The 10,434-nt window shown below is 42.1% G+C and overlaps 1 protein-coding gene across 1 annotated transcript in view; it reads right to left on the bottom strand.

Moving 5' to 3' along the window:
• Positions 1–10,434, bottom strand: part of LOC113471956 — a 16,909-nt gene that overhangs the window by 1,422 nt on the left and 5,053 nt on the right. The window contains exon 2 of the mRNA XM_026831460.1: positions 1,991–2,152. Coding sequence (XP_026687261.1) covers positions 1,991–2,152 — 162 coding nt within the window. The remainder of the gene's footprint in view (positions 1–1,990; positions 2,153–10,434) is intronic.

The following is a 10,434-nucleotide window of genomic DNA, read 5'->3' on the forward strand; positions in this document are numbered from 1 at the left end:
ATGGTGGTGATGGTGGTGATGGTGGTGATGGTGGTGATGGTGGTGATGGTGGTGATGGTGGTGATGGTGGTGATGGTGGTGATGGTGGTGATGGTGGTGATGGTGGTGATGGTGGTGATGGTGGTGATGGTGGTGATGGTGGTGATGGTGGTGATGGTGGTGATGGTGGTGATGGTGGTGATGGTGGTGATGGTGGTGATGGTGGTGATGGTGGTGATGGTGGTGATGGTGGTGATGGTGGTGATGGTGGTGATGGTGGTGATGGTGGTGATGGTGGTGATGGTGGTGATGGTGGTGATGGTGGTGATGGTGGTGATGGTGGTGATGGTGGTGATGGTGGTGATGGTGGTGATGGTGGTGATGGTGGTGATGGTGGTGATGGTGGTGATGGTGGTGATGGTGGTGATGGTGGTGATGGTGGTGATGGTGGTGATGGTGGTGATGGTGGTGATGGTGGTGATGGTGGTGATGGTGGTGATGGTGGTGATGGTGGTGATGGTGGTGATGGTGGTGATGGTGGTGATGGTGGTGATGGTGGTGATGGTGGTGATGGTGGTGATGGTGGTGATGGTGGTGATGGTGGTGATGGTGGTGATGGTGGTGATGGTGGTGATGGTGGTGATGGTGGTGATGGTGGTGATGGTGGATTGTTCCCGGATAGATAGGCAGTGTGTACCGTTCTTGTATGAATGTGAAAATAAAGGTCATTATAATAATGATAATAATAATAATAATGATAATAATAATAATAATAATGATAATAATAATAATGATGATGATGATGATGATGATGATGATGATGATGATGATGATGATGATGATGATGATGATGACCTATTATGTTCAGGCGGTCTCTTCTTGTTTGCCGCGTCAATTTTCGTGTAGGACCATTGCACTGTCCAGATTATCTAATGTCTAAGATTTAATATTGATGATATCCATGTTTTTATTCGGGTTTCAGTGAACGCCATCACGGGCAACTATGACATCGAGCCCAAATACAAGGTGTTCGAATACCGGGTCCCTTTTACTCTCAAGTGTAACGTGACCTCACCACCCCCTGGCGACGACTATCAGATAGTATGGTAAGTACAGTGGCCCGGTGAAGTAAAAGGGCTTTGGAGTCCTTCCAAATGACCAATTTATGCGCTTTTTAGGGCCTTTCTCTCGGAGCGCGATTTTCGGAATGATTTTTTTCAATGTTTACAAACAACAGCTGATTTTGATGTATGAGAAGTAAAACACAAATCGTCTGAAAAATCGTTTAAAATTATCAGGGGTTCTCAAAAATGGCGCGTTTCCTTATTTTTGGCGCTTAAATTAAAAAGTGCCGATCTTTGGTCGCCGTGCGGCAACTAGGTGTTTTACCTTAGGCTATTTAAATTTCTCATATTCCATCCCGATTCAAAATGGCAGAACCTCAAAGTTATGACTCTTATGCCACGCTGATCCCGTACAAAGGACGGATCAACTACTAGTTTGATATATAGGTCGACCAGGTTTGGATAAGTCCTTCTATGGGGACAGATAGACCGACCGACTGACAGACAGACAGACACCGAAGCGAATACAATAGCCCGTCCACTATACCTTTTTTTATTACTATCGTAATAATAAAGGAAGGACGGGCTAATAAGGAAAAAAAAAACATATTTTTTTCGAAAAGTGTCCGCCAAAACGGCACCGCCCATAGCAGCGATTCAGTAAGTCTACCAATTTGGCCCGGATGCCAAATATTAACAAGACTTTGCGGGTGAGTGAAACAATAACCCGGCATGGCCGGCCTTCTATAAATAAAATCTGTTCCCTGTCCTTTTAATTACGTAAGACATATTATAGGTACTTCTTTTCTTATTCGATACATTGGTCTCAGCTTGTACAAAAGAGTCTGAGTGAGGTCTACAGTTCGAAGAACTACTAGTACCTATACTTATTTGGGACTATGACACAATAATCTTATCTGTAGTGATTGAGAATTTCAAAGACTTACAATTCAGCCACTTGATGAGAATTAAACATTTGGTCTCACAGGTTTGGTCCAAGTGATTCTCTAGCAACCATTCCACCAAAGCACATGTAAACCTCTTTTCCAACTGATGTTCAGGAATGCAACAAAGAAGATATGACTGAAATGTTCGATCTTTAAACCGATCTGAAATAGATTTGGTACTTAGTAAGGATTGACATTTTTACTTTCTATGTACTAATGAATTAATGATAGAGGAGCGCGGTAGCGCTCCGCCCCGCCAAGTCAAGATAGTTTGACCGCGCTACTAGAGATATTATACGCGACAGGGAAAGTAGCCGTTTTCAGGTAGTTGTAGAGGGACAACTAACTACAAATGACGGAAGAAAACGGATTGCTTGTGTGTGTTGGGGCATGAAAGTAGACTAAGTTGAAAAAAAAAAAAAAAATATAATCAAAATCGGTTAAGTTTAGCCGGAGATATTTGACTTTGGAAAACGTCACATTTTTCACCATTTTCTGCTGCTGCTTCCGCTTCTTCTTTGACGTTGACCGGTCTACAGCTTAAACCACTGGACTTTGATGGTTGATGGCTCATTTTTTTTCTCGTGAGTGGTAGGTGTGCCTTTTCATGTTTTCAAGGCCCCCAAAGGGCCCCTTCGGCCTTAAATGATAAAACACTGATTTTCTTCTCATAATGTTGGTTTTTAGTCCGTCCTTCCTTTATCTATATAAATAAAATTGTAGATTTGTCTGTACATTGCTTAGAATCGTGAAATTTTTAGTTATTCTTACTCCTTATGCATCCACAATTCCAAAAATCACATTAGAAAAATTTCTGTCTGTCTGTCTGTGGGTATGTCTGTCTGTCACGCTAAATAGACCTTTGGTTGTCCTCTTTTCACGAGAAAACGGCTCGACCGATTTTGATGAAATTTTTTGTGGTTGTTAAGAAAAGTACTCCGGGTGACATAGGCTACTTGAAATTTTCACATTCCATCCTGATTCAAAATGGCGGCGGTTCAAAAACGTGAAGAAAAAGGCCTAATACACCCGTTTTTGTCCTCTTTTCACGAGAAAACGGCTCAACCGATTTTGATGAAATTTTTTGTGGTTGTTAAGAAAAGTACTCCGGGTGACATAGGCTACTTGAAATTTTCACATTCAAACCTGATTCAAAATGGCGGCGGTTCGAAGTTATGCCTGTTATGCTGCTCTGTGAGACATGTCAGGGAGCGCGTAGCGCGACCGTGTGTGGTGTGTGTGTGTGGTGTGTGTGTGTGGTGTGTGTGTGTGTGTGTGTGTGTGTGTGTGTGTGTGTGTGTGTGTGTGTGTGTGTGTGTGTGTGTGTGTGTGTGTGTGTGTGTGTGTGGAAACTCCCGAAATTCCAAACCATTCCCGAGATATTGACGTTTTTTAAGCTCCCCATAAGAAATACACAGGGAACAGAGTTTGAGGCCAGCAAAACTTTTCCTACGTTTAACATTTCTCTCTCGCTTTTAGTTTTCAGTTTTCATTTCTTCGAGACGAGACTCAGGGACGATATTAGTTTTCAGGGGCGAAGCCAAGGGAGCGCGATCTGGTGTGAACATCACACGACTTTCCTTATCCTATTGAATGATGCTTATTTGAGTGTTCTTTTACCTAATAGACCGCTTTTGTCCTCTTTTCACGAGAAAACGGCTGGACCGATTTTGATGAATTTTTTTTTGGTTGTTAAGAAGAGTACTCAGGGTGACATAGGCTACTCAAAATTATCACATTTCATCCTGATTCAAAATGGCGGCGGTTCAAAGTTATGCCTATTATGCTGCTCTGTGGGACATGTCAGGGAGCGCGTAGCGCGACCGTGTGTGTGTATGTGTGTGGTGTGTGTGCGATGGGAGTGTGTGGTGGGTGGTGTGTGGTGGGTGTGTGTGTGTGATGGATGGGTGTGTGAGTGTGTGTGATGGGTGCGTGTGTGTGGTGGGATGGGTGTGGTGTGTGTGATGGGTGTGTGTGGTGGGTGGTGTGTGTGTAGTGGGATGGGTGTGGTGTGTGTGCGTGCGATGGGAGTGTGTGGTGGGTGGTGTGTGGTGGGTGTGTGTGTGTGATGGATGGGTGTGTGAGTGTGTGTGATGGGTGCGTGTGTGTGGTGGGTGTGGGTGTGTGGTGGGATGGGTGTGGTGTGTGTGATGGGTGTGTGTGGTGGGTGGTGTGTGTGTAGTGGGATGGGTGTGGTGTGTGTGCGTGTATGTGGTGGGTGGGTGTGGTGGGATGTGTGTGATGGGTGTGGTGGTGGATGAGGTGTGTGGTGGTGGATGTGGTGTGTGGTGGTGGTAGGTGTGTGATAGGTGTGGTGTGATGGGATGTTTGTGGTGGGTGTGGTGTGTGCGTGGGGGTGTGTTTGTGTGTGTGTGGTGGTCCCTTACAAAGGACGGGTCAACCACTAGTTATTACAATAGTAATAACAAGCTGGGTCCGTCCCTCCGGGAATTTTTTAGCCCGTAGTTTATTCGATCGTGATTAGAGAAAATCAGTATGCATAGGGTCGCGCTGCGCGCTCCCCGGGGCTTCGCGGGGTTGTGCATGGGGTCGCGCTTCGCGCTCCCTTGTTTACGGTCGCGCTGCGCGCTCCCAGGGCATCGCGGGGTGTACATGAGGTCGCGCTTCGCGCTCCCTTGGCTTCGCCCCTGAAAACTAATATCGTCCCTGAGTCTCGTCTCGAAGAAATGAAAACTGAAAAATTATCATTCTTGATTTGATTTTTTGATTTTATTTTCATGTAATGATTTAAAATCAAGACTAGAGCCCGTTCTCCCTTTATTCCCAATATAATGTTTAAGTCACCCATCCATTTATTGGCCTTCCTTGGCGTAGCTTAACATAGGTAACGCTAAAACCGGTCTTAAATGATCGGCTGAAGTGTTATCTAAAACTTTCTCGCTTTGAGTTTATAGGTCGTCGCGACAAATTTCGAGATCAGAGCTCATTTGTGTGAGAAAATGTGAAAAAAATCCCCCAAAAACCAGTTTTTTTGGCTTTATGGTTTTCTGGACAAAATTTGCACCACCATTTTCGTGTTCCTGGTAAAAAGACCTTTAATTTGATATATAGGTCGACTAGGTTTGGATAAGTCCTTCTATGGGGACAGACAGACCGACCGACAGACAGACGACACCGAAGCGAATACAATAGTCCGTCCCCTATACCTTTTATTATTAGTAATAATAAAGGAAGGACGGACTAAAAATCAAATCAAGAATAATAATAAACTGAATATTAAACAAATTAGGTAGGTACATAAGTACTGATTTTCTTTAATCACGATCGAATAGACTACGGGCTAAAAAAATCCCGGAGGGACGGACCCAGCTTGTTAATTGATAAGGTGATAGTTTTAAAAGTTGGTTAGGCCCAGTGCTACGTGTGTAGGGATAGCAATCCCGCAGGCTTTTGAATCCCGCGGGAAGTGACCAATTCCGTGCGGGATTTACAAGTATTACCCGCGGAATGCCGCAGTTCTAACACTGAAAGTATAACATAGGTACTCCATAATGGGTAGAACACCCTACCTAACCCACAATATTACCAGTTTATCAAACGGTATACAAGGAAATGAAATACATATATCAACATTATCAACTCTTTCAAGTCTGGGAAATTTCAAATTTATGTACATATTACTTTAACGAAACATTAAAACTGAACAGATATCATTTTTGATTTCAATAGACAATTGAGCACAGTGAAAAAGGGCGTATTTGGCTGTTTTTCTTCTAAAATGCCGGGTTTTACCTGATGAGGTGATACATAATATCCAAAGTTGGTTAGGGCCAGCTCATGAAAGTTAAGTAATTATGTTACCTACTATGATATATTTCACTCCGAAATGATCAGAACTTACCAAACCTTACCCAATGATATTATTATTTAATTTTTCACTCAAAAATGATTGGAACTTACCAAATCTTACCCAATGATGTTATTATGGTATTTTTCACTCAGAAATATTCGCAACTTACCAAAACTTACCCAATGATGTTATTATGGCATTTTTCACTCGGAAATCATCAGAACTTACCAAATCTTACTCAATAATGTTACTATGGTATTTTTAACCCGGGAATGACCCGAACTTACTAAAACTTACATAATGATGTTATTATGGTATTTTTTTACTCGGAATCGACCCGAACTTACTAAAACTAATCCAAAGATAAAGATATTACTGTGGTGTTTTTCACTCAGAAATAACCCAAACTCACAAAACCTTACCAAATGATGTTACTATACCTATTGCCTTTGTACTTTGTTGCGCTACGCTCATACGTCATATTATGCTAAGTTTCTGCAAAAAGTTATGAGATCCCCCAAAAAATACCACTTCGTGGTATAAAAAAAGTCTCCGCGAAGTCGTTCCTCCCAAAATAAATCAAGTGCCCACAAAAAATAAACAAAACTCCATCCCACCCCAAAAAAGTTTAGAAATCAATTTTGTACCCCGCCTTTTATTCACTTCATAATTTGTGTCCTCCTACTTCACGTAGTACCTACCTTTCTTTCCCCTCATTGCACTCCACTTTCCTCTAATATTACTTCTGCTTCACTGCATTGGCGGCGTGCCACCTACCTCTCTTTCCCCTCATTGCACTCCTCTTTCATCTAATCTCACTTCTGCTTCACTGCATTGGCGGCGGGCAATGCTTTAAAAATAAATTGATGGCACGCCGCCAATGCAGTGAAGCAGAAGCGAGATTAGAGGAAAGAGGAGTGCAATGAGGGCAAAGAAAGGTAGGTGGCACGCCGCCAATGCAGTGAAGCAAAAGTAATATTAGAGAAAGAGGAGTGCAATGAGGGGAAAGAAAGGTAGGTACTACGTGAAGAAGGAGGACACAAATTATGAAGTGAATAAAAGGCGGGGTACAAAATTGATCTCTAATCTTTTTTGGGGTGGGATGGATTTTGTTTATTTTTTGTGGGCACTTATTTAATTTTGGGAGGAACGACTTGGCGGGGTCTTTTTTTATGCCAGCGAAGTGGTATTTTTTGGGGGATTGAAGGTTTAGGCCCCTATTTTTCCGTCGTTGCGTTTTTGTTAAGCTACCACCGCGCAAGACCAATATGTGACCGAGTGAGGCATGAAGGCCATGCCTTTAAGGATTTACTAGGCAGAAATCCGGAGCGAAAACGACGGATGTTCGCTAAGTACATAATAATAATTCGTCGCAGATTGAGACCCGTAAGAGACTAAGAGCGAGGGTAACCAAATCATGTATTGAGATCAATTAGGATTGAGCGTAACTTAATAGCCCAGTTCAATCCAGAATTGAAGCCAACTTTGGCTTCGTAAAACGCGCTTCTAAGAGCCTTGTTTTTCCAATCAAGGGAACATTTTTTTTTTTTTTTTTTTAAGAGGTTTGACAGAGGGAAATCTTAATCGTCCCGAAAATTTCAAAGAGAGAAGGAAGACAGGATCAGGAAAGCCGTCGTTCCGAGAAACCGAACATTATCTGCATCAGGATGAAATCCGCCCCGGGGCGGTAAATCGAAAACGGCCAGCGCTTACAAGGCAGGCCACTACCAACTAAGCGCTAAGCTAGAGCTGGCAAAGGTAAACATTGTTGCTGGATTATTGAGATTTTTAAAAAATCCTACCTACAATGCTGCAGTGAGCACCAAAGTTATGATATAAACACACGAAGAAATTTATTTATTTATTACCTCTGGTAACTTCCAATCCTCAGTGGGCTGGGTTGGTCAATTCAATAACACTTAGTTTCTTAATTGAATTATAGACCGGTTAATCCCGATGTCCAGCGCGGATTCGAAACCGTCCGCCTGACCCAGGATCCACCGCTCCGCGTCGAAATGGTCCATACGCATGAAGAATAAAGATAGAAGATTTCTTAAAATTGAAATAGAATAAATAGAGTGAGAATCTTGCGCTTATATACTTAATCCGGTTATAGCCAGGTAGCCGTGAAGGTTCAAAACCTGTCCCTGATGAGCTTAGGTAGTGAGTAATTTTATTCTCAATAGAACTTGAGAATCAGATCCACACTACTCAATAGCAGTCTACTGATGGTAGGTAAGGCAGACTAGTCAGTCTTAGTTGGTAGAGAGTATGCCTTAAAGCACTAGTCAGCCGCTGTTCGTTTCTGTCCGAGGTACAAGGAACTTTTACAGTCCTGATCGGGGATAATGGATATCGCAACGGCTATCATTTATCTCTATCTGTCTATTACTTACTACTTCCGATTTTCGCAGGTCTGACGATAAGACCATTATGTCAGTCAGAGGTTCCTCGGTTCAAGGGGCGCTTTGATTGTAGAAAGGATTCAAGTATTAGGAGGCTTCAAGTTAAAGAAGTTGTTTCTTTCAATTCATAATAGAGATCTTATGGCCTTACGTAAGGTGCCTGGCAATTCTTTCCATTCTGTCTTCTGAATTCTAAAGTATACGTCGAAAAGCTTAATAGTAAAGAAAGATATTGCAATCGGTTATTGTAACAAATTGGTTTGGCAAAATCACGAAAGATGGAGGCGTTTTATAGAATATCCGTTCACTGCGGATCTCCTGATGTCAACAAAGTGATTTTTAGGCCCATGGTCTGATACGTAACGTACGTACGTTTACGTACGTACAGGCTCATTAGTTAATGGCAAAAAGTAGTAACAGTTGGCTGACAAAATATCTCAAGAAGCGGTTTGTCAATAGAGAAATGAAATTTGGTAATGTATCCGTCTCATGGTAAATGATCCAAGCTCGGACGCGCACTCGTAACAAGTTTGTTTTTTGCACTAGAAAATTGTCGATAATGACGCCATATTCCACAGACTATTGGTCAATTACATGTTGCCTTAAGCGCCATGTCCTTCCTACAATCTCGTAGTAAATGTTCGCCTAAAATGTTGTGACAAGGAAATATATCACAACGCTCTGTCGCGTTAAAAGTCGTCAAGAAATTTGGTAAATGCCTATCCCGGTAGAAGCAAGACGAAAGATGTAGCAATATGGTGAGAAATCGGATAGTCAGCGAGAGAGAGCTGAGAGATGGTAACTCAAGTAAATAGGTTGCTTAACCCTTATTTGCGTAATAAGACGAGGTAAGAGCTCCACATCGAAAACATTAGGTCATTCGATGTCAATATTCCATAGACTCAACAGTGAATCTTCACAGCCGTAGCGTAAGGTCAGGTCTACTGAATTAGTGAACTGTCTGACTTACGGTGCTCGAAGTTGCGGGATCGATAGCTATCGACACCTGTGACGACAATGATAACTTCCTATGAAATTATTCGTGAACTCTGCTACACAAATTGACAGGACTCCTAGAAATGAGAGAACTGTCTATCTCATGTGATTTTTCAACAGGGTGGACAACAGAATCGAAAGATGGTGCTACTTTAGGCGCTCTCTGACGCAGCAACAGTTTTGAGAAGTTGCCGGGTGTCTATACTTTCCCATGTGTCCAACCCGGAAAGTTTCAGTTTATCTTGGGTTATATTTCATGGTAGGTAATTAAAAAAATAGGTAGTCCGTTACCAAATAAGGCAAGTGGTACATAGTTGATCACCATGTTATTTTTACATGCGGAATCAGAAATAGTGAAAACGACGGGTTTTAGAAGGCTGTCCGACTTAATGGGAATAGATGGGTTGTGTGAATGATCATACACGTTACCAGATTTTTTCAACAAAAAACATTCTAAAATTACCTTATTTATTTTTTTATTTTTTATTGTCATCCAAAGTAATGGTCATTTTGAAGTCTAAACTTTTTACTTTTTTGAATTCTGATTTCCTAACCCATGATTTTTCTATTTTGTTTTTTTTTTTTTTTTTTTTTAGCGCTAAAATCACAAAGACACTTTTTGAAATTCGCCCCGACGTATATTTATGGTCGCTCAGTAACTGATGATTAAAAAAAAGGGAACAGCTGGAGACATGAAAAAAATCCAACATGCCACGCGTCCTATTGACTTCTTTAGAAATGCGTTGATAAAGATTCCATCATTGTACAGGCCGTACATATCCGTCACAAATTACAATTGAAATTGGAAAAAATAGAAAACGTTGTAATACGTCGTGGGCCGCTTTAGAAGAAAAAATGGTTTGTGGCCATATATTTAACGGCTGGCTCCTTTAAAGGGGTTAAATTCAAGTGCGGAATGTGGGATTCAAGTTTCAGCGGGGCTTCAAAGCTCAAGGAGGCCCCAATTCAAAGGGCTACTTTACCTCAGGAGTTCGGGAAAGTCGTTCTTTCAACAGAATGGACATTAGCCACAGGCCTGTCTCGTCATTAGCGATTTGGATTTGCCCCTTGTTCAATTGCTCCTCGTTGGTTTTTTGTGTGTAAACCCGGTCACTGTGGCCATCCACCATTTTACCTGTGGATCAAGAAGTTTTGGTAAGTGCTAGTTGGCGGGTTGGATTCCCCGCCCGGGGGGACTTTATCTTAAACAGGGGGAGGAACTTTGCTAGTTA

This window comes from Diaphorina citri, unplaced genomic scaffold, assembly GCF_000475195.1.
Source record: "Diaphorina citri unplaced genomic scaffold, Diaci psyllid genome assembly version 1.1 scaffold3396, whole genome shotgun sequence".
In the NCBI taxonomy this organism is placed as follows: Eukaryota; Metazoa; Arthropoda; class Insecta; order Hemiptera; family Psyllidae; genus Diaphorina; species Diaphorina citri.